This window comes from Pyxicephalus adspersus, chromosome 3 (genome assembly GCF_032062135.1).
Source record: "Pyxicephalus adspersus chromosome 3, UCB_Pads_2.0, whole genome shotgun sequence".
Classification (NCBI taxonomy): domain Eukaryota; kingdom Metazoa; phylum Chordata; class Amphibia; order Anura; family Pyxicephalidae; genus Pyxicephalus; species Pyxicephalus adspersus.
Genome location: NC_092860.1, coordinates 29,183,399 through 29,209,469, shown reverse-complemented (window position 1 = coordinate 29,209,469; position 26,071 = coordinate 29,183,399). Strand labels below are relative to the sequence as shown.

General features: G+C 36.4%; 1 protein-coding gene across 1 annotated transcript in view; it reads right to left on the bottom strand.

The window, feature by feature from the left end:
• Nucleotides 1–26,071, bottom strand: part of FRMD3 (FERM domain containing 3) — a 116,558-nt gene that overhangs the window by 42,100 nt on the left and 48,387 nt on the right. The window contains exons 2-4 of the mRNA XM_072404099.1: nt 10,875–10,979; nt 7,809–7,851; nt 1,185–1,263 (exon numbers count right to left, since the gene is read on the bottom strand). Of these exons, the coding sequence (XP_072260200.1) occupies nt 1,185–1,263; nt 7,809–7,851; nt 10,875–10,979 (227 nt within the window). The remainder of the gene's footprint in view (nt 1–1,184; nt 1,264–7,808; nt 7,852–10,874; nt 10,980–26,071) is intronic.

The following is a 26,071-nucleotide window of genomic DNA, read 5'->3' as shown; positions in this document are numbered from 1 at the left end:
TTTGAAGTATGTTGGTGAACAGAAGCAAAAAAACTAAATGTGTTTAAAAATACAGGTTAGAAGGTAATGTACTATACTGCTTCCCTAAAATAACTTTGTTAGCTTTATTTGTTGACTACAATCTTAGTGTATACATGGTGGGCTACCACAATAAATATATTGCTTATTGTATTAAAAGTGTGCTATACAAACCAATAATTTTTCAATTGTCATGTCTACAGTCTATTGTTGGAAAATCTAAGAAGGTCTATAATTATAAATTATTATTCCTGATAAACTGTTCACTGAAATTTATGCTCCCTTTCACTGCTCTTGTATACAAACCATACAAGTAATGTAAAGTACATACCTCTTCTGCTATTTTACTGTTTACATGATTGCTTACAACAAGCAGGTGAAATCTGGAACCTATGCTGCAAAAACAGCAGATACAGGATTTCTTTTTAAATGAAGATCACCTTTTTTTGTAAATTGTTGCAAACTGTAGCAACCCCACTAACCCTAAATTCTGAGAAGTTATATGAGAAAACAAAGCAACCAGATTTGTTGGGATCAATGGGGTTGATTTACTAAATAAATTGAGAATGTTCACTTGCAATTCTTTCTGGAAAGAATTCCTAATATTGGGCAGTTTAGCACAGTTTCACCCATTTCATCCTTTGTTCAATTTTGCTTTATTTAATCATTAGAAATTGGTACTATTACCTAAAATTATTTATTATTCTAATGCTAATAAGTTATTTTACCCAAGGGTCTCATAAAACTCCCAGAGACACTATGGAGTCATTAATATGCCTTTATTTTAGGAATTTTTATAACAAACCTTGTGCTGGATCCTTCAGAAGAACACAAAGACCAGGTGACAGTTATCAAACAAAATGACATATGGGTATAGGTTACTTTCTCAGGGAAAATCCTAAATAATATCTGTCTGTGAAGGCTTGTGCTCACATATAAACATATACTGAGGTAAATGAACTAACGAAGACACAAAGCAAGAACACACATCTTGTTCAATAAGAAACACATACTGACTACAATAAAAGGATTTATGTTATATTTCGGTGTGGAATGACGAAGCTAAATTTTGATGTTGGAGATGACAATACTGAAGACAACACCACTGAACCACAGTACCTTGCCTCATACCGAACTAGTGTGACACACATGCATATATAAAATACCTGGTAAGCTCTTCTTTTATCTTCAAAGGTTCATGTGGGTAGAATTTCACTCTAAAGCACATGGTGTATGGTGGATGAGCTGAAACGTTATAAAACAAAAAAAAAAGCATGAGAACAGCGTAGGGTATAGTCGCATGATGAAAATGCAGGAGAGGACTCTTAAAAGTTAGTGAAATGGTTTAATCTGCAGTATCAGCCAATGTAGTAAATCAAATCATGCCATCATGCTAGGAAAGTTGAATGTGTTTGCTTACATGGTCAGTGATCATAACGTAATGCCAGAAGCTGATATGAGGGTGTGTTTCATATTGAAACCAGGCTTGGATGGCAAGTTAAGCCCAAACTGATGCCTCTGTTACAAGTGGGATCTGATGGACTGAATCTCCAATTGGTTTCTTGTAGTTCTTCAGACATCCAGTGGCAAGGTCCCTCAAATATTGTCCCTGGCTATCTTCTCACCTACCTGACAATTTCTGGCATTCAAGTCCACTTTCTGATGTTCTCTTTCCATTGTAAATTAAATGAATTAAACACTCAAAGGGTGTCCAGAGTCATGTGGTAAAAAATGGTAGCATAAGTTGCACGAACCCTAGTACTCAAGATCTAATCTGAGAAAAATGCCACAAGTCAAGTCAAGTCACATGCCACAGGTACATGTACATATCTTTAAAAAGATTGCAATTAACTATCAAACAAGACGCTTGTACTGTGAATTTATTAATTGTTATGTCACAATAGAGGATTTGGAGGAGTTTAGATATGTAGCTATATTTTTATTGTGGCAGCTTGATCACCATCTGAAAATTTACCAGAAAGCATTTGACACTTTGAAAGTGGAGAACACCCTAGGTCACAAGTAGTCATTAGTTGCTCCTTTTAAACAAGTATTTTTAATAGGTCTCTTTCTTTCTTTTTTTTTGTGATCTTTAAAGATGAATTTCTCACATTCGCTGCAGCTAGAAAGATTAGTGATGGTAAGTTTTGAAGCTATTTTACTGCTTGCTAAGATTATGTAAACACTTCAGTCCAAAGGCATGAATAGCTTCGACAGCACCATTTCACCAATGCCATTATATTCTTTGAGTAGCTTTGATTGCTGATGTCAGTTATCCTACAATGATTTCTACATTTTTACATTTTTCCTCCACGTCAAAGGGCATTACGAATTGATGGTGTATTGGAAATAGCCCTAGCCCTTCAAATGGATTGATGTTCATATTGATTGAATTTTAGCACAGGAACAGCCCAGAAGAATTTGCCAACAAAAGTTTATGTGCAACTTGTCCTTCTCCCATGGGGGCAGGTAGGCTGGTAGCCCCTACCTGCTGCTAGACAGAACAGCTGACCAGAGAAGAGCAGGGAAAATCACATATTAGGTTTCGTCATCTTTACTGAATCTAACTCAAGTGAGATATAAGAAAAATGGGCACGGAGGTAATGTAGCTAGTTGAATGCTTATTACAAAAAATGAAGAAAAATGTTTTTCTTTAAACAGGGTATATTATGTGATCATGCTACATAAGATGATATATGATTTTATATATACTGACATCCACCTCATAGAACTCATGCAGAAACTAAAGGAAACCTTTAGTAAGGAAATATGAAGGATGTTTACTTATGCTTTAAAGTTTACCTAAAGTCAACTTAAAAAAACATCTTTTTCATTTTCCTTCTACCACCCCAAAAAGAAAGCCAGGCCTTTGAACATCAGTGCTGGAATGTTAGCAGGTAGCAAAGGCCTCATATCATAATGATCCCGATCCTAGCCACTGACTACAGTGCAGACATGGTAATGCTGAAAAAGAGGAGGCATCAAGAATGACAGAAGACCACCATGAAGACCAGCTTCAGAACACCGGACACCACAACCAGATGCAGTTGAAAGAAAAAAAATTCCCCCATGGATTAAGGATTGTATTGGTAGATGTTGGGTTGGCAAGGTGAACTACATTTAGGATTTGCTGCCACTTTGTACAACTGATCACTGTATTAATAGGAAACATTTGGCTGTAAGCAGGTGAGTATTTTCATTAGCTAGAGGTCATCATGGATGATCATGCCTCCTCATGACCAATATCAAATTAAACCTTTTCCTGCCATTTTCATTACCAATCGGCTTTTGGGCCATGGTTTACAGAGTTCCTGTGTAAGTACATAACAAGAGAAGTGTGTATAAGAAGTACTACAGCACCAAAAGAGGCCTCTGTGTTAGTATCCATAAAAGTCTACATTACATTTATACATATTTAAGTCAAATCAATCATAACGAATAATGCAAATAATGTAATGGTATCCATATGCTATGTTTCATTTTTTACTAACATTCTAGAATGTACTTTTACCTAAGTTAATTTAATTTTAATGTTAAAGCTTTTTGCAGATGTGTACTGGACCCCTGGTGTCTCCACTGGACAGCACAAGGAATAGTGTAAAGTTTTGCAGCTGTCTTTATTACATGTTTATTAAAGTACAGAGTTTACAGGTAGATTTAAAAACAATCTCACATGCGTGAGTGCTTTAGTCAGGTAAATATGAAACACTGCTTTAAAAAAATTTCATATTTATTGTTAAAGAACAGTAGACTTGAAGCTATATAAATACACTAGAATTTAGGAATATAAATAAAAGCATACATCTCCCTCTCTCCTCACCTGTATAGATTTATATAGTGTTTCATTTTGAAAAAAACAATTATCAAGACATTAGGTAGTGCTGGGCATTCTTAAAAGAAAGACCAGCATGCTTTGCAAGAAAGCTAAACTTTTTTTTTTACTAAAAGCTAAACTATCTAAAAAGTTAAAGAAATGATAACTAACCAATAACAGTTTTCCTTTAAAGCTTTTACCTGCACCTAACATGTAAACCTGTAAAACAAACCGGCAAGGAAAAGGTTCTAAAAATAGATAACTAAATATTAGAACTCCCCCCAAGTGGTTAGAAGCTGTGTTTGCTCTCACTGACACTGGTCCCACACTATTACACTTTTACCATACTTGTGTTTTGTGTAGTAAAAAAAGAATCCAAGTTGGTATTCTGTAGCCAAATTGGGTGGTTTACTAAATAAGTACTTTTTAAACCAGTTACTCAAGTCAGAGAGTACTGTAAATAAATCACCTGCAGACATTGGACTGTTATTTATAGACAAATGAATATATGCATAGCAAACACAAATGACATACCTCTTACCATCTACAATTATAGTATTGTTCACCTAAATATATTTTTCACTACATAATACAGAAAAGCCATTAAACAAAATGTTCCACATGCTATTTTATTATAAATCTGCACAGAACTAAATTGTTTTATGAGATATATATTTAACCGAACCAAAAATAAAACTTTGAAAGTAGCAATTCCTTCACAGTGTTTATGTGGTGATAATTACAGGGATGATTTTTTTACAGTTTAAATGTACGCTTAACTTTCTATTTGAGGAAAAAGTAAATACAGAGTCTGTCCCAATAATTTACAATTATATACTATAGTAAAAGCAGATCCATATGTCTGTTGTGTTTATTACTGTGGTAGTCCTTTGGCTTTAACAACTTTTCTCTAAAATAACCATTAAAGTGAATCTCACTTCAGAAAGTAAAATTTGCTAAGCAATACAATGCATAGGCAATGCCATAAAAAGAAACCTTAGGTCTGGTATATGAAGGAACGTTCTGTGCCCACAAAGCACTTCTGTGCCCACAGCCTCGTATTTGTATATCTGCAATGCTAAATCTAAGGCAATGCTGTTTCTGTAACTGCTAGTCTCCTGAATGAAACTTGGGGACTTACTGGTGAACTATGCCGCTTCTTGTTGTTCTTGCTGGAATCTCTGACATAAGCAAGTAAAACTCTGCCTGAGACACATTATGAGTACATTATAGGAGAGGGCCTGGCTTTTTGAGGGCATAGCTCCTTGGAGTATTGGAAACTATCGAAAAAGTTCAGTTCAATGTAAACCTCCTGGTCCAGTTGAGATAAAAACAGAGCTTACCTTAAGCAAGAATGAATTCCTGGGCCTCAACATTACCTTGTCTCTACCATGATCAAAAAAGGTTTGTTTTAACATAAGGCTGCCAGTCAGCAAATAACTGGTTAACCCCAGTAATGAAGTCCTACCACTGTAAAGACCTCCACCTCTGTTTAAAGGGCAGATGGCCCAGTAGGGTATTACCTAGAAAGTACAGCTAGGTTTATACAAGGTCTGGGGCAACCCCCAAAAAAATGTAAAAAACAGGGTAAATTTGAGCAGATATATATATATTTGAATGTATATATATATGGTTTTTTTTCTAAAAACATATTAACCAATTAACACTTTCTTTTCCCTGGAGCCATTAATGCAATTTCCCTGCCATTTTTGGGACAATCTGTCACACAACACTGTTACTAAGTATCTCTGAATAACCACTAAACTGTAAGCACTCCTCAGGAAGGAGCAGTAGCTGAATTGCCAAAGGTATCAGGGTGGTGGCAGAGGAAAAATTTAAAGGGTGTACGAGGGGGTGCTGAGAAGTTCCTGGCTTTGCCTCCTTAAAGAAATAGAAAAATGAGTGTGGGGGCATATGACAGCCTAATATCTTAGTATGTAACTGTGCAAATATCAGGTCTTTAAGATTCTTAAAATTGTTTTTTCTTTTAGTGAGATGCTGTGATGGCAGAGGCACAAACAAGTTTCACGTTGTTGGAGTTACGGGCCGTCATGAAGTTTCTGTTTCTCCAGGAAAAGTCAGCAAAGGACATTCACACTGAGATGTCACAAACACTGGTGGAGAAGTGTTCTTCCTACAGCACTGTCAAAACCTGGATATCTAGTTTCAAGACTGGGCATTTCACCATTGAAGATGAGCCCCGCAGTGGTTGCCCCCAAAACCTAAACAGACCCGGCAACCTGCGATGCTGTCCATGAGATGATTATTGAGGACCGGCGAATATCCGGATACTTGACATCTCACGGGAGCATGTTGGGTTTGTTATCACCACTATCCTCGACATACGCAAGTTTTCAGCGAAGTGGGTGCTAAAATGTTTGAACAGTAATCAGAAGAAGGAACAAGTTGAAGCATCCAAGGCTGTTTTGGCCCATTTTGAAGCTGCACAGGACCTTTTGGCTAGGTCAGTGACTGAGGATGAAACCTGGCTCCACATATATGATCCTGAAACCAAGGAACAGTCAAAGGAATGGCGCTACAGCGGGTCCCCGTGGCCGAAGGAGTTCCGAACCCAGAATTTGGCCAAAAAAGTAATGGCATCAGTTTTCTGGGACAAAGATGGTATTCTGTGGGTGGACTACCTATCTCAGGGCTCTAGTATCACCAGACAGTATTATGCCATCTTGGACCAGCTGAAGGAGGCAATTAAGATGAAACGCCGTAGAAAGTTGACCAAAGGGATCCTTTTTTTGCAGGACAATGCACCTGCGCACATGTCCAACGTTGTGGCTGCCAAATTGAACACGCTGGGTTTCCAATTGGTCCACCATCCCCCCTACTCACCTGACCTGTCCCCTTCGGACTATTATCTGTTCCCGAATTTGAAGAAACACCCGAAGGGGCAATGTTTTGAAGACTCTGCTGACGTTAAAGATGCTGCTAAGAGCTGGTTTGCGGCCCAACCAAAGGACTTTTATTTGAACTGTCTAAAAAAGCTGCAACTACGCTGTACCAAGTGCATCAGTCTCAGGGGGGAATATGTCCAATAAACCCTGGCTCTCTTCTTTCTGGGCAAAGCCTGGAACTTCTCAGTACAACCTCGTATTTAGCAAACGTAAGGTACAACACTAGTAAAACCTTGACAATTTTTTTTGCCACAGATACATTATATATACCTACTGAATGAACTTCCACAAATGATAAACTACAGCTCTGGCTGATCTTTTGCGAACAGTAGAAAAACTTGCTTTTTTTATCTTTTTTTTTTTTTTATCTAACAGTTGCCTAAAAAAACATCCTTGAAGTAATCTGTGTTTCATAAATCAAAAGGCCTTCTTGCAGATCGATTACCAAATATTTGTTTGCGAAATAAGCAAAAAATTATACTAACAAAAGTGGCTACCAATCTATAAAGCAATTTCAGCCTCAGATCTTTTATACTGCCCCTCTGGATTCCTAAAATCTAATACCTAAATAAAGAAGAAGAGAGAGCGTTAAACAGGCTGGATAAAACGGGCCCGCTGGGGAGCCGCGCCAGCCAGAGCTGCGGACCATGTCCCCTGTTCAAATCCCTGGCTCAGTGAAGTGGGCGGGGTTATGCCATCATGCCGTCACGTTCAGTGGCGTCATATGGCATAACCACGCCACTCTCCAATTGGCCCAGCCCGTCTGCCAAATTTTAGGTCAGATTGTGGCCCCTGAGTAAAAACGTTTGCCCACCCCTAGTATAGACACAGCATGAAAAGACTGACCTTTTAAATAATGAAGTGAATGATATCAAAGCAATAGTGAAAACAACATAGCGAGCCGTTTTACAAATAGCCCTGAAGCAATGTCACACAGCTTGTGTTGGGAGTTCTGTATCCTTGGATGTGTTAACAGAAACATAACTGGAGCTCACAAGCTAATTTAGCTGTTATGGGATTTACAGATATTCAAAATATGAAGCTAAAACTTTTAGGATTTGAAAACTTACATTTCATTTGTTTGACAATGGGTTTGTTAGGATCAAGCCAGTGCTGAAAATGAAAAAGAAACACAGGTCAGTGCTGAATATATGAGACATTGATATGAAACAAATATATGCATGAAATTAATACACAAAAAGAAAAAACATTCATATGAAGTAGGAATTATATATAACTCTCAACTCCTGGAAAAGAACTTTCATAGATTCAAGAGACAGATGAATGGGCACTGTACACTTATTGTCCATTCTGTTCTATGAGGGGTGGGGGTGCCGATCGATCAATCGATCAGCACCCTGTTGCGCTCTTCTCCACTGACATGCGCAGCAGTCATTCCAGATTGGTCGTCAGACTGATGAACGACATTGGGCGAGATTTTCTGACATGTGTATTCAGCCTTATACTATGAACGTTTAGTTTAGATTGCCCCACTCAATTCCTGTTCCCCCAATTGGTCAGCAAGATCGCACGTCCATCACAAAATCTACAGGGGCATTGAAAGGTGGGGCAAAGGTTGACTTTTAAAGGAAAATCTGAGATCTTTATAAAACTTCAGCTGCCTATGCATCACATACATGTGGCTTTTACTGTAGGTACCTTCTTCTTACTTTGTCATCATATCTTTGTTTGAATTTGAATTACCCATCTATACTTGGAAATTGGAAAGCACAAAAAGTAACAAACGTCACAGAGAATCAAACCTTTTCTGACTCCAGTAACACAGTGTTACTAAAGTCTTTTTTAAAGAGCACCAGGACCCACAAAGAACATTATCATAAGTAGATGGGTGATTTACTATTGTAGGTTTTATATGCTCAGGGCTCTATGAGCAAAATCTGACAGAGTGCATCTTGTAAAAGGTAATGTTGATATAAATGTTAAAACTAGCATTATTTTCTTCTCACCCCCAGGATCATACAGAGTGGTCTTTGTCTTGTCAAGGTCTTTAACTCATTGCTCTGTTCTGCTTTACTGAATAGGATAACTGAGTGTTTCTGATAAGTTGCAAAAGATGCATTACATTGGTTTGACTCCAAGCTTAAAATAGAACTCCAGCCAAAAAGAAAAAAACATAAATAAGCCAATAAAAACAGACCCAGGATATTTATTATTGTTTGGTGCAGTGCATCCAAAAGTCTGACATGTGGCATGGCAAATCCACTCTTAAATTATACTCATGAAAACCATATCCAAACCACCACAAGCTGTAATATCTCATTTAGCAAGCTATAGTACAAACACTACAACATTAATGTGTTTTTATTGTGTATGTGGTTTCCATGCTTTTGTACCTCAGGAACCACATGTTTGATAGAAGATACAACCTCATTGTTTGATAGAGGACAACAATGATAAAGAGAACACCATAAATGCCTGTGAGAAATTGGATCTTTGTATTTTAGGCACTCTGTCACTGTCATACAGAACAAGAGCCATATTTTGAAGAGGACATATATTATGGCTTGCCAATGAATGCTTTAAACTCATTGTTCATCTGTGCACAGTATCTGTTCTGCAATGTCCTGTCCGATACCACATGCAGGCAACTACCAATTTAGCAGGACATCGGCAATATTAGCTTCTGTTTATTTTTTTACTGCATGTTTACTTTACAATAAAAACTGGTTAGGTCATACAGCACAACCTATCTTTCTATTAGTTTTTTTTTTTTTTTTGCAGTGGAAGATTAGATAATATATAGTTCAGTAACTGTAACCTTTATATTCTTTTTGTCAAAAGTGGGTACTCATTATATATATATATATATATATATATATATATATATATATATATATGTATACATACCTACACACACAATAATTGCACAGTTTATTTTACAGAAAAGTGCAAAATATATCACAAAAATGCCATTTTGTAGCAACCTAAATTATAACATAACATAAAATATTATTTTAAAAAAATGGTTTCCATCTTCCTGAGTTAACCAGAATGTGGGCTGCTATCCCATAGTAAGGAAGCTGGTAATCTGCAGTGCCCAGGCATTTTTTTTCACTATACATATATAATCTTTCTTAACAGAAAATGGTAAATACATGATAAATGACTGACAAAGAACAGCAGACACTTTTTGCATGTAAGACCCTGTTTATCCAACTGAAATTTAGACACTAACTATTCTTCTGCTAACTAATCCACTCTAATCCACTCCACTAATCCAGTATAAATTGCAGCCTAAACTACTGGGTTCTGCAATCAACATGCTTTTTACATCAAAGAAGCAAACAGAGAACTCTAAAGTATAAACCTCCAGCTCCTGTCTCATCCAAACAATACATATTTTATTATGCAACGTTAACATTAGGTACAAAAAACGTACAATATCTAACATAAAACATGAACAATAAATAAAACACATTACCTTAATCCAAACAATAATAAATACAGAAATTATGTATTAAACATTTAACATTATAAATCACAATTACAGACATCTTCAACAAGATATTTTATCTATAATCCCATAGTGAGTATAGAGCCATCACAATAAAAATTATTTGACTATCCAAAACAAAAACAAAAAAATTATGTGACTTGCAAGAACTAATAGAATTAAAAATCTGGCATGAAATATACACTTTTTACAAACATTCTGACCATGTTTTATACTGGTTAATCCTTTGGTTGCTCTTGCATAATTCGTGCCAGTTTAAAGAGACACATAAAGATATGAGCATAAAAGAGATTACACTTTCATCTGTTCAATCCTAGGTTTAAAATGGTGGTTTTTGTAGGTAAATGAATATGAATATATATATATATATATATATATATATATATATTCATAATTGTACTGCTAACTTTTACTGTTGGCCATGTTATGAGATGCTATATTTTTCATACCGTGTATGGTCCATCATGATTTGCTACTAATGGCCACCACTCATGCTATATAAACTGGAGAATGTCAGAAACCTCTACTAAAAGGCACTGACACTCCACAACATGACACCCTAAAATAACTTAGTTTCATGAATTCTAAGCTGGCATCATAGAGGATTACTGTTTTAATTTATGCAGTATAATGCAAGTTCCTATTTTATTCATTTACATACCCGCTGTTTTTCTGGGTCAACAAAGCGAATTCCAAAGTAGTCCTTTTCTAGCAAGTTGTAGTGGTTGTAGATATGGTCAATAAGAAACTGGCCTTTGGTCTCTTTCTGAAAAAGAAAATGCATTTATAAATGAAAAGCCACATATTTCTTTAATATGTCTAAAATGTATTGAGAAGAGTGAAGTAACTGATGAAGTAACAACATTTTGTCCTTCAGCAACATATGAGAAATCATATCAGGTGAGAAAAGATTGCTAGCAAAATGATTCCTCCTAATAAGGATAACCCATGCACTCTTTTGTTTTGTTTTGTTACCATGAGTTATATGTTTTATTTTATGATCCAATATAACATTTACTGATTTATAAACGTGTATAATCATGAAAGGGTTTATGTGTTTGTATAGCCATTTTTTTCAAATTTTAGACAGAGTTTGAAGTGGTTAAAACATGCCAGCTTATGTTTTGTTGCAAGTGTCCTGTTATACTAAACAAAATACTAAACAACACAAAGTAAAATGACATTTCTACAAATTGAGGCAAGTTTTCCCTATTACAAAATTGTCACCCGAACAGATGTCCCCATTTGAAGACTTCCCCTAATCTATTTTTGGTGAAAACTGTAAAATACTGGATCATTTTTGCTCTAATGAGCAAATGGACACCATCACAAACTGGGAATGGATCTAACACAGTGGTCACCAACCTTTTTGGACCTACGGACCACTAAATGCATATAATCAGGACCGTGCATGCACGGGAAACCTTTCCACGGAGTGATGTCATGATACCAGAACTCACCCACTCTCCAATCGCAGGTCTGAGCCTTTGATTAAAGAGTGGGCGAGTTGTGCCCATATGGGGGATATGGTCCGTGACTCTGGCCGGTGCACCCACCCAGCGGGTTCCTTCTCCTGACCCCAGCCAGGGGGCGCACCTGCCAGAGCTACGGACCACCAAAAGTTTCTCAACCTCTGATCTGTTGGCGTCCGCTGATCTAACAGGAACCCAGGCTGAAATAAAACCTCACAGCGATAGAATTGAATAATAGTTAAGTTGACTGTAAACCCAGTACACTTTTATTTTAAATGCACAAGCATTTATTTATTGAATATTCCTTTCTGAAAACTCCAATTCCTCCATAATGCATTGGCAGATTAACTATGAATCATTAGAATAGTGATAACACTGTAATTGAAGAAAAAATTCTAGCAAGCCACAATTTACAGATCTAACATATACCAACATACAAAGTTCCTACTGAACTTTAAACATGAAAAAAACAAAAAACCACAAAACATCATGCTGCAGTATACGGTGAGTACAATGACAATCTGAATGTATTTAAAAAATAGATCACATCATTGGATAGAATCTTTATTTTCATACATGTTATACATATCAACTTGTAAGAGCTTGCTGTATTAGCTAGTTATTCTTCCTTGACAACTGCCTTCATGTTGGAGAGAGACATTGCCTCCTCTGGTTCCATACTTCAGGGAACATGGGAAGTGTGTGCTTTACAGACAGAGATTAGAGCTAAACACCGCTAATAGTCTTAAGAGTATCTTGCCACTAACAGCTGATGATATCCAGAAAACATAATTTGCGAATGTTCTAAAGGCCCAATGTTTTTAACACTTACAAGTACATTTTATCTGATGTGTTTAAAGCTTCTCAATGTGCCCCTGGAAAATATAACAGCCCATATTACTGTACATGGGTCTTTATTACAGAAGCATAGAGGAGGTGCTTGGTATATACCATGTGCCAAGATCACTATACTTGTACTTTATCACTTTCATGATCACTAAAAAGTTAAGGAAGCTGGTAGTCATAAGAATGCACCGATTGCTTTTTTGTAAATGTATACAGTCTGAGGCCCCCCAAAACTTCAATGCAAACACCTATTTTACTCAGAACTAATATTTTAGTTTTGGTTAATGCCGCCCGTAGAGTCCAGTGGCAACAATTTCTTTGCAGAACTTTTTGTGTGCCTTCTATAAGATGACAATAATTGTTCTGCCACAACAGAATTCCCCAATCATTTGTTACTTCTACAATCATTTTTTACCTGTAACAATCTTTACCCTAAACAACATGCCTTTTTTATTTTATTGCCCCTCAGTCAGCATATACAGAATATATAAGTCCCAACTTTAGAAGCAGCTTTTACTAGATGCTATGGGGGCACGGCAATACCAGTTATCTGTTTCTTCTGTGCCAACATGCTTCAGGGTGGTTATCAATGAAACCATTCTGTGCCTGACTTTCCATTTCTTTCTCTGCCTATAGAGGCTAACTAAAAAGTATAGCATCTTCTTGTAAAAAGTCTAAAAAATGTTCTAAAAAGGAAATATCCACCCAATGTCAGGTAAATACCCAGCACATTACCAGTTAGAGTTTCTGCAGCAACCACTCCTCCTAAACTGCAACTTTAAAATTAAAAGCATATCAACAGGATCATTAGATATGATTTAGAAGATATATGTATTTTTAAGGGTGAAAGTTTATCATAAATCACATGTAATGGGGATTTCCCTACAGGACAATGTTTTTTTTTCTGGTGCCTGGGCCAATTCTTAAACTTACCAGAAGCCACAAAAATGTAATTTCTATTTGGAGTTAGTCTTGAATGGTTTAATGACCATTTTACAATTCTTAACCATCAGGAAAGATTTTTTTTGATAAATTAGCATACGTATGTATTCATGTGGAGTAAAGCTTGTGGATTTACCAGGCATAACTTCACAGGAGAAAACAAGGAAAGCAGATCAGCAGAAGTCTCCACCTTATCTGCTGACTGATTAGTGTCTCACATATAATGTAAAGCTGCAGTCCTCTCACAAATCCCTTAAGTATGTAGCAGGCATATGGTGAGTGAATTAATAGGATTTTGCCATTTGTTTTGTTCTTTGATATTTACAGGATTTATTAGGCAATTAAAAAGCTACGATTCCCCAATAAATACTGGCCGAGTGATGAAATGTGGTACAGAAGTTTTAATTCTTTTGATAGCATGCTTGGAAGAAATGAAGTTAAGAGATAAAAATGTGTGCGTTATTTAATCTATATTTTCCTCTTTCAGTATGTAACCACCAAACCAAGAAAACAAACATACATTACAACCTATAATACTGTATGTGTAAATGTTTGGAGAGAACTAAACATAACAAAAATAATTGTTCTGCCCCAGAGTGTTTCATCTTTTTAACAATTACATTTTTTAGCATATAGGCTCTAGTAAGCATTCTTTAAGGAACCAATTGAATAAAGGGTATGTGAGCCCTAACAATAAAGTCTTATTTTTTTCCTCTTGGTCTGTTAATTTTATCATCATCATGTTTTGTTATATCTTTTTGATAAGCAAATTTAAGTTATTTCCTAATAAATATATAGTAGTAATAGTAGTATAGTACTATATATTGTAATAAGCTGACAATAATGCACTGAAAGTTTACTTCAGTCCACAACAGAACTCCTACCGCTTACGTTAAGGGAAAGAATAGATGGGGATGTTCTAACACTAAAGTACACTAAGGGCTCCATGAGTTCCATGAGTTTCAATAGCAGTATTTGATTCCCATTAGGGAATGTTTGAGGGAATGTCTGTCTACTTTGGTCACAATACTGCATAGGGAGTAAGGGATGTTGTCTTGAAGGCCCACTTGAAGGAAAATACCTCTGCTGCCCTGAGCAGTTAGATTCTGTATTCCTCCTAAATTTCCCTCCACACACTTAGTTGCTTTCAGACTCAGGATCTAACATTTTCTTAAACAGAGGAAGCTAAATATGATGTTTGAGCTTAAAGTGAAATTTAACTGAAAAACAACTAATCCCACTTACCTTTAATTCCGCAGATATCTCAATCCCACTGGGGATGTCCTTGATCGAGTCCCACACTGTCCTGGAATTCTCCTTCGTTCCAGCACAGATGAAGCGCCAGGTTCCGCCATCTTATTCTTTCTTTTGGCTATGACACAGATATCGGGCAGGTCGGTTTGTCTACCTTTTATGTAAATACAAATTTTGGTGATGGGTCTGCTTTAAATCCTCAACTCCTGTTAAATAATATACTCACCATGGTAAAACCAAACAAAAGGTAAATTGATTTCATGGTGATTTCTGGGTGCTGAATTTATCAATCTAATGAATTTAATGGACATTTCATTGGACAACTTAGAAATTTGCAAAACCACAAAAATATACAGTAGATGACCTAGTAAAACAAATGCCCTATATGCTAGCATGTATACATTTTTTTTACCAGGAATAGTATGTGAATAAGCAAATTCAAGGTAAATAAAATAAGATGATGTGTGTTCATATCAAGTCTTTTGAAGTTTTCTTTAACTTTTTACCTTCTTGTTTCATATGCATTGCACATGCCTATATTCTCAGCAATCACAGAGAATTAAAAAAAAACTGTTCCCAAAGTAGAACACGTCAGCATCTTCTTGATTAACCACACTAAACCAAGTACAAATCAAATTAGTTTCATTTGAAGTAACTAATAGATACATTCCATAATTATTAGGAGAAGGAATTAATTTAATTAAGGAATTAGCCAGATTACTAAATTGTCATTTCAAAATGATCCCGCGTAAAAATCTACAGACATATCAGAGATCACTGACAAATTTGGTCTTTCATCGTGAAACAACTAACCTGTTTGATCATAACAACATCAGAAACATAAACACTTTTTGTTATGGAGGTATTTCTATGAATATATTCTTTTCATATATATATATATATATATTATATTAAAAACAAACCTAGAAAGTCACTGGACCTCTTCTCACTTATAATTTTAATTGTGTATAGGGTATTAGTATTTGATTTATTAGTCTCTTATATAAGAGACTACAGGTCAGCTTGCCACTGGTTAAGTGGATTGTTTCAATTTACTTTCCTCCATCTAGCAACCAAACACCACTGCCACGAAAACAACATTTTACACTAGAATCACAAGTCTTTGCAGAAGCTGGTGTCAATTGTTTGTAACTCCACTACCACCACCATCACTCAGTAGTCAACAGAAAGAACCACTGAACACAACAAGGGTCAAAAGATACTGAAAGTCCTAAGGGTAGGTTCAGACCTCCCTCTGAATCACTGGACCTTGCTATTCAAAAGTCTGCTATGGGAACCTGTGATGGCTACAGCTTATCATTTCTATTCTCTAGCATTCTCTGCTACAACATCTAATAATGGAAGGACTACTACATAGAAAGGAATAAAAATTAGCTTGAATGGAAATGGATAGGGTTTAATTCCCAGTTTGGTGATTAATGCCCCCCTACTGCTGCTTCAGCCTTCACATGCCTCCTGTAAAAAAATACATGATGTTATTAAGTCGCTATGTAACAGGTGACTCATTAAATTCATTACCTAATAAAATGGCTGTTTTCCATATGGCTGACTATACTACCTTCTCCACCAGCATACAAGTAGGAGTTTTATTCATCACATGCTAAGATAATGACATAAACTAATTTATTTTTCATTGATCTGTGTCTTAATTGACTTCAACCATGTCTAATTCTCTGCTAGGGGGTAATCTAAGAACAGGTTTATAAAAGCGAGAATTAATGGATCCTGGAACACAAACCCAGGCATTCAGACTTATAAACTCATTAATTTTCATAGTGCTTGTCATTTTTTGCTTGCTGGTAAACTTTTCAATAATTGGCCTAGTTGTTTTTCAAGTGATTGGCTCTATTAAACTGCTATCCTCTATGAGCAGTATGTAAAAGCACCACTGATTTTCAGCGTATGTAAGAAAAATGAATTGATGTGCCTGCAGAACCTTAATCCATACATTTTTTTCCAGTACATAGGTGCACAGAATAATCATAACATACACATTTTCTGTAACATCCACCTGGGAATCTTGTGGTGAGAATTATATACTCTATTATCGCTTACCTATTTCTGAAAATGTTTATTTCCTGGCTGTCATGCCGATCTAGCGCTATCTATAATTACTGTTTCACTAACCAAATCAATGGGCCCAATATACAGATTAGAATTGTTAGGTTTCCTCATACTTTACATACTTTGTAAATAGACAATGGTTTAAAAATAGCCGTGCAACTATTATGTTTTGAATTTTGCTGGATTATTTTTCTTCTATGCTATGGATAGTTTACAGTTCATATCCCTTTTTTATGGGCTCTAAAAATGAATAAAACTTAAAAAAATGAACTTCAGCAAATTCTGCCTACAATATGTCACTACCATTCCTTAACAAGTTTTGCAAAGTATTATTGAATAACCCTGTTATTGTTCCAGAAGATAACAGGAGATTTTTTCCTCGTTCTTTATAAATATTTAGGGGATTGGTTTAACTCTAAAAATGTACACCCATGTATCAAAGAAAATGGGAGTTAAACTTAACACAAGATAAACAAAATATATATCTGCTGAGTTTTTAATATAGAATACACTTCTATTTAGTGTCTTCTTGTATTTACAAATGGGCATAATATCCAAACATATCAGTTTTTATTGCACCAAAGTAATTTATATATATATATATAATAAATATTCTAGCACACAATTTTAAATCAAAGTGTTTTGTGTAAACTAAGCCACCTACCAATCCTGTAAAACAGTGAGCTCTAATTCACAAAGCCGTGTTTGAAGTATCCTGCAGATTCTATTACATTACCTTTTTTTTAGCTATTTACTTGGCTTTTCGATAGGTGTTCATTTTCCAGAGTAAAAAAGACGTCTTTGCTCCCAACTTATCATAAGACGCAGACTGGTACACAGAACGTCCCAATAAACCACTGCTTCTGTTGTCATGGAAATAGAGCTAAATCCTACTGATTGGCAAGCAGCAACAGAAACAATCTGTGTTTTACCAGAAAATACAAGAAAGTGCTTAAATAAATAGGTTGCCGGCTTTCCCAAGCCTTGTTATTTTTAATTAAGCATTTTCAAGGGTATTTCATTGAATCTAGAAATAGCAGGGAAATATTACATAAGGTTTTTTTTTCACCATTTATGGGGAGGATTATGCTAAGCTTTTCTATGAGCCCATTGAATTGCAGTAGCCCTGCTTAGCAATAATGTTTTCTTCCAATTAACCCAAAACAACTGTGGACTGACTTTGGGAAGCTTGATTAACCAGCAACGAGGGCCTTTGCCTTGATTGTGAGCACCAAAAAAAAAACAAGTATGTGGATTCACAAGCAGTTTGAATATGCCATGGATAGAAGACAAACTAATTGTTACAAGCACCCATGGTATCCTATTTATTTGTCTATTGTAATAGGTAATAGAAAAGTCATAGTATGTATCAGATTTACTATACAGCAGTCTGAATCTATACTATAGGGCCAAAAGTCTGGTAATACTCAAACATCACACCTTGTTGGTCATCCCACTTTATTCTATAGCATTGGCATAAAAAAAGTTGACTTTCTCAGTTTTAGCTATAACAGTCATCACTTTTTCTTGACATTTTGGAGTATGCCCGTATGAATTTGTGCGTAAACATTTGTGAGGTAAGGTACTGGTGTTAGATGGCTCATAATTTCAATTCATTCCAAAGGTTTTCAGTAAGGCTGAGGTCAAAGCTCTGTGCAGGCCACACAAATTCATTCATAAAAAATGTGTTTGCTTATGGACCTGCCTTTCAGCACAGGGGCACGGTCACTTTCCGAAACAGTTTCCATGAAGCCAGACATGCACAATTCTCTAAAATACATCTGTAGGCTGTAGCATGGAAACAGGTAAACTAAATAATCTGAGGTGGCCACATACTTTTCCATATTTTTGCTTTCTTAAGGGTTTTGTATAGCAATGCATAATGAGCTGGCACTAAATACATATATGGTAAGAATAATAAAACACAGGTAAGTGTAATGGTCAGATGTCCACAAATCCATACAGTATACCTTCCTCACACTTTTCTAACGCCCTAACCAGCCCTGGTTTGCTAGTTTAATTTTCTCAAACAAAAAGCTTGGGGTAAACTCCCTGGCACTATAGAAAGAAGTGTCAGGTATGCTCCAAACATGGGACTACCAGGTGTCTTTCAGGGCTCTAGCAGCAAAGTAGTAAGGGTTAACATGAATAGTAATTAGAAGCATACTATAATGCCCGTTTTGTTGCTCATTTGTTACTTTGGCAAGTATAAGCAAAGTACAAGGTCAGGTTAAAACTAATTTTTTTCAAGTGTCCTTACCTCTGTATTTTTAGATGAAAAATGGTTGTGTTTTGTGCTTTATGCCCTCCCCCCCTCCACCTATTTTCCCAATATTCATTATTTTGTTTCTTTTTTACCTTCAAAAATTTTGTTTTTTTGTTCCATCCCTATTTATTATACTGTATTTGTCTTGTTTTCTTTATGTTGAGTTATTATAATCGCGTTTATCACACAATAAAAATGTATTACACTATCATAGCTTATAAATCCCTAAGGGCAAATTTTGACAGTTATCAACTAACCTGCCAATGTATTCTTGAAATACAGCAAACATTTAAACACCATACTTTAGCCCATTCAATGTTTCCTGTTACAATTGTTTGTTCTATTCCTTCAATATATCAAATAGATTGTGACTTAAGAATTCCCACATCAGTCATGAATGTCAGTCAGTGTAAATGACTTAATCAGCGGCTCAGCAGACTAATCCATCTTTATAGATGCAGAGCTGTCTTGAAAAAAACATCTGCCTTTGTCTGTTTAAGAACCAGTGATGGTTTGGATGTGCATGGGCAGCCCTTTTCTTGTTTTTATGGGTTTAGTGTGCTGTATCAGCACTGCTGGTTCTTTTTAAAATGTTGTAAATAGAAGGGAACCCCTCCAAGAAATTACGGACAAAAACGTCATGAGGGGGAAAAGTGACAACAAAGTCACAAGACACAGAGAGTGAAGTGAAAACATTCTAAGGCCAGCATTTGTATTCAGCACACAGAGTACAGTGTCCTCTCTGCTGCCCACAGTCTATTAGAAAGCCTACTTGCATACCAATGTGTGTGCAATGTCCAAGTGCCAGCCTGGCAAACTCTAAGCATACATTATTGATATTAATAAACAAGCACTGTCTAGTGCTAAACTTGCTCTAATAGTGGGGAGGAATGTGCAGACTCCCACCACATTTTTCAAGCAGAAAGTTTCTCTCGACTAAGTACTATGTTCCACTCTGTCCACAGATCAGCTCAGTTAATACAAACAAATTCATGTTTGAAAATCAACACAGAAAGTCAAAACTGATGTTTTAGGAAAAGATAAACACTTCAATAAGTAAAATATTTTATTCTTCCGATGTGAGAGATGTATGCAGCATGATGAGAAAGTACAAAAACAGCTAAAGAGATAGCTAATTAATATGTGACAGTATAACTACCTACTTAGCTATGGAAAGTAATGACAATATTTAAAAACAATCCTTTGTCATGTTTTTGTGTAAAATGCCTGATTCTGCCCACTGCTTATTCATTGAATGCTAAAATGCTAAGACTTTATTTCCACTGAATACCATGCCTGCTGATCATCCAGAATCAAAACACGACCGCTTCTAAGGCCATGTCTCAAATATAAGCATGTAAACAAATGGGTTTGGCTTTTCAGGAATGTTTAAAACTTTGGGTAAAATAATTTACCAGGAAACTCCAGCTTGTTCAAAAGCTTCATTTTAAAGCTTAATAAAAGCACAACTACAATTTTTTTACAAACCCCATCAGCCTAGCCCTCTAAGCCAACCATTGAAAACAAGGGTTCCATGAAACAGACTCTCTGGAATGGTCTTCCTCCTCCAAATCGGGTTGCTTCTACCTTCTGCTCCTTTAAAAGAGCACTCAAAATCCATTTTTTCAAACTTGCCTACCCATCTTCTTCTGTCACTTAAAACCCTCACTACTTCCCACCACTACATACCCCCGCCCCTATTGTGTGATATTTCCCCCACCTCCTAGATTGTAATCTCTTCAGTGCAGGGTCTTCTGCTCTTGTATCACTGTCTGTATCTGTCTGTCATTTGTAACTCCTATTTAATGTACAGAGCTGCGTAATATGTTGGCGCTAGATACATCCTGTTTAAGAAATAATAATGAAACTCCAGGGTTTCTCCTGAGTTTGTTTCATGAAATGTGCTTGATTAACCTCCTATCTGATGATGCCTGCATAGTTCTGGGGCCAATACCACTTAGTAGAGCTAGCTGCAGATTCTACCTTTTTTTAGTTGTTTATAAAGACAGAGAGAGAGTTTTTTCAACTGGACCTCCAAAAAATTGGTTTTATCAGAAAACCTAAACACGAGGGTTTCTCAGTGGCAAAAACATTGAAAAAGGCTGCCTCAAGCTAATCTAACCAAGAATATACCTTCTGCAAGTGTATACCATAGTGTTCACATCCTCCATGCAGTAATCTCCCATGGTGGTGCTGGCTGTGCTTATGCACTGCAGAAGGCTACTGAGATGTAAATGTGCACCAGGGTAGAGTGTTTTTCGGCAAGATTAGCATAGGAGTCTACAGAGGGAGGCTGAGGGATTTCTATAAAAAGTAAAATCGTACTTTAACATCTGCAGCCTGCTATTATTTTTGTCAATTTCACTGAAGTGAAAGCACTGGTACACCAATACTAACACACCCTTCCAAGTACCTGTGAACTAATCTACACTTAAAGCTTACACCACATGCTGCAATGTTTATAGTCTCTCTGCCAGAAACTTTTCAGCACCAGCCATGACAGCACACTAGGATACTGGATAGTGGGGAATAGAACTAAATTCCCAACATTTCCGAGCTGGAAGTATGGCCCTTTATACAGTAAGGAGTATGGCACAGGCACAGCACTAATGCTAATGGGGATTGTGGACACAGGTTTTAATCATCAGAAATCAATCAATTAGGAAGAAGGTATAAAAAGACAAAAATATTAATTTTATGTGGTCTGCCTGGCACTGATGTGTTATTTGTGACAGTGTTGGGAGGTATGAAGTGACACTCTGGCTGTACCATGTGTACAGCAGACAGAAGGCATTCTGCTGGGGATGCTGGAGGTGGTCAGTATTAGGCTCTCACTTTTTTCGACTCTCCATGAAAACAACACATTTATTCAAATAATAAGACATTGGGCTTGATTTATTAAAGCTCTCCAATGGTGGAGAGCATATGCTTTCATCAGAGAAGCTGGGTGACTAACTAGGAATGGATTTCTTCAAAGTCATTTGCTACTTGCTAACAAATGTTTTGAATCCTGGACCAGACCCATTCCAGGTTTGTTAGATCACCCAGCTTCACTGATGAAAGTGTATTCTCTCCAGCCTTGGAAAGCTTTCATAAATCAGGGCCATTACTGGAAGACTATTGAAACACTGGAATCAGCTTTGAACAATGTGAGAAGTGTTATTACATGAACATTAAACACTGTAAAAATGACAATTGTATGCCTTATCTATTGAGGCCACATAAAAGGTGTAGAACTGGGGACAGTAACAAATGGTTCCTGATTCACTATGAAAATGAAGATTTGAAGCAGGCAAAGAACAATACATTTTGAGGCATTGTCATAAAATGCACTGTTCATTTATATTCTGCTAACCTAATTATGTTAGGAAAACAAAAAATTGGTGAATTAAAAAAGTTAATTTACTGAATAATGCTGTAATGGATGTTATGATGGCAGAAAAATGAAATCCTATAAAATCTCACAGAAAAGAAAGCAAAGATTTCATCCTTTTTGCCTTGAATAATTTCTGTTTAATAAAAGATTAGGAATTATGTTTGAATAATTTATTTCCTGAAAATTCATGCTTCAAAGACTCTTACAGGGCTGGACTATAATGGAATCAACTAAGGTTGAACCACATCCACTTTACAGTGCCTAATTCCTCTCATGTAGAGTTGTGTCTGAAATATGTCTTAAAAAAATTAGAAAAGTACAAAACGGCCTGTAGGCTTGTTTTAATGCAGTATTCACTAAACCTAAAACACAAGCTGGCTTAAAAAAGAAATTACTTTATGAGAGAGATATAGAAGTATATGTAAAATTGGCAGTACTTTGACAGAATGTGGAATTTAAATCTTCTACATATCTCAAGTGTATAGTCCAGTCTACTTTGTTATCAAGCACTTTTTGGCTTATAAAATCAAAGAGATAGACTGTACAACATTAAAGCACAAAACTTTTCATACAGTTGGAAGAGTTAGAAAAAGTAGGAGATACAAAAGCAACAAATAAAACTTGATAAATGCCTAACTTTCCCACTCTACCTAAAAAGTCTGAAGCTGGGGGGGAGCGGGATGGCGCATGGCAGGGTAGGAAGCACGGACTAAGGGCTCCTGTCTCCTACCTTCATTTTCTGCTCTGCTAGCTCCAGCGTCATTCACAGACATTCACAGACACAACATCCCCATGGGGAAACACGGACACCAGGCGGCCATTGCGGCATCTAGTGGGCTCAGATCTGGGTATATCGGCACTTTTTTCAACTCGGCTGCAGACATGCCGGCTTCACAGGATCCTACTTAGCCTCAGGTGAGCCCTGATTCTCATTCTTCGGCCCCAAGCAGTCTTGGAGACCCCCAAAACCTGGGTCCTGACACAGTTGGCCTCCCTTTACCTACTTATACCAGCAGCAACACGCAGTTAGAAGATCCTGAATCCCTCCTGAAAGTACTCCCTACAAAAGCTGGCTTTGACTCCTTAATCCAAAAACTTGAGGGCACATATAAATCAGAAATGGCTGAGCTTAAAAAGGACATGAATGAGAGGATACGACTGCTGGCCCATATATTACTTTAATACACAGGGACCAGGCATCTGACAGCACCAGAAGTGCACTAAAGTGCAATTAGAAGAAGTTATAAACAGTCTTGTTTTTCGGGGTCTCCTTTGTATCTCTACTTAAATTGTTGTAAAGCTGTATTATAGTACATTTGTATCCTTAAAGTACCTCTGCCATGTTTTAAATATTTTCTGTGTTCTGTTTGCTGCTTGTCAAATAGAAAGGAGGTTAAGGGTTATTCTTCATAAGCTAACATAGATAGCGATAGAAAAAAAACCTAGGAAAGTTTCGAAACAAGCAGAGCATTACCTGGTTTTAAGTCTACCCAGTGTTCTTCCTAGCCCCTAGCCCACCCGACACTTTTGAATAACCACCGGCTGTTTTTGGGTGGTTACTGAAGAGTTGGGTCACAGGTGCTGCCACCTGCCTACAATTTCTTCCCACCCAGCCGAAAATTCTGGATTGAACACTGTACCTGTTCTTCAGTAACACTGCAAGAAAAAAGCCTGACAGACAGTGGAAATGCATGTTTTTTTTCTAATTATGATGTGTGCTTTTTCTTCATTTTTCAATGCTATGTCTTCCTAGTTCAGTCACATTGCAAATTACAGAATGCAGTTTGCTTGTCAGCATCCAATATCTTTCTCACAATGTACGCATGAAGCATGTTAAAAATGCATTTACATGTGTTTTCATTTGTCTATAATAAGTTGACAAGTTTTATCAACAGCATTGTAATATGGGATCTCTTGTCCTAAGCACTAACAGCCCATGAAGCATCTAAACAATTGAACCCAGCTAAACACACTGAACTAAAAGTGTTTCAGTAACATTTACAGTGCAGTTATATGGATAACAAACTGCTCAGGAAACGCGGAAAAGCTTTGCATCCTAAAAACAAGCAGAATTGCATTTATGTGAAGAGTACTGATGAATATTTTTTGTAGCCTTGGGGAGCAGTTGGGAAAACATTGGTGTATTACAACCAAAGTTAATCAGGCATGTGGTGACATTTTCAAAATGCTTTCTGTGCAAGTTACACCCATTGATGTGAAAAATACAAAACTGTTTTCTGTGCAGAAGTTTTACAGACTTGTGCTATTGTACTCACATATCCAGCTACTATGTTGCTTAAAGCAAAGAACATTCAGCCATAACAAATCGAGCTCTGAAGGTTTATTATCTACAGTATGACAAATACAAGGGAAGCTTTCAAAAAAAAAACTTCATGACCCAATTATGAAATTTGTTCCATCATTCAGTACAGCATATTTTAAACCATCTGTATTAAGTTTACACATATCGATCCCTAACATGAACAAAAATCAGAAAAAATATTTTGTATGTTGCTAAGAGGTTTTTATGCAATACAGTACCCAATAGTTTCCTGTCTGTAAGTACCACAGTTTACAGGCCATTAGGAGATGGTAAAGAATCAACTGCATATCTTGTTTGCAGAAGAGAAACTAGGTATGATTACAAGATTACAGAGTATGGAAATCTAATAAAGGTTCAATTGTACACAAAATTACTTTCCACATACTATTTCTAGCCAAGAAAATCATTAAACAAGCAGAGAATACAGGATATTCATTACTGATGAGCCACACTTCTGTCACATGGTTCCTTATGGCAATGAGGACTAAGCCAGGTTCACATCTATATGACCACACTGTGCCATCTATAAATAAACTAGAGCGAATTAGGAGATACGGGGTTAGAAAACAAACTCTTCTGTTCCAGACAGATGTGTCAGACGCATGCATATTATTAAGTCTTTCATACTATGTGTTGCAGAGCTAACAGTATCTGAGAAACACCTGTGATTGCCACTGGCTCCCTATTCTCCAGGGGAGCACACAAGCCACTGCATGTTCATAATTTCTACCTACAGGAAAGTAACTGCAAATAGAAAACATAACAGCATGAAGCACATCATGCCCTGGGAGATCTAAGAAGTGAAGGAACTTATCAAGCAATATAATTTAAACATTTTCATTTAGTCCTTTCACCAGTAAATGTCTCTCCCTGTCACTACATCTGATCACTTTAACCCCCCTAGCGTTCTAATTCTGTCCGTATTTTCATGCAAAAAGCGTTACTTTTTTGCATGAAAATTTATTTTTCATTGTAGGTCTATAATAATTTTTAGGCATAACTCACCAAAATATGTCCAATATTTAATAAATTTAATAATAAACTTTAAATAAAAATAAATCTGTTAAAACAAGGGTGCATAAAAATACTAAAACCTGTAATATAACTGTACAGTAGCATGTATTTTATAAATATATATATATATATATATATATATATATATATTATAAAAAGATTTCTTTGTATTGGATTCAATACAATTATTTTGTATTAAATCCAATACAAAATTATTTGAATTTCCCGCCGCGCCTCCCGCCCACACTGACACATGCACCGTCCTCACCAGGAAACCTAC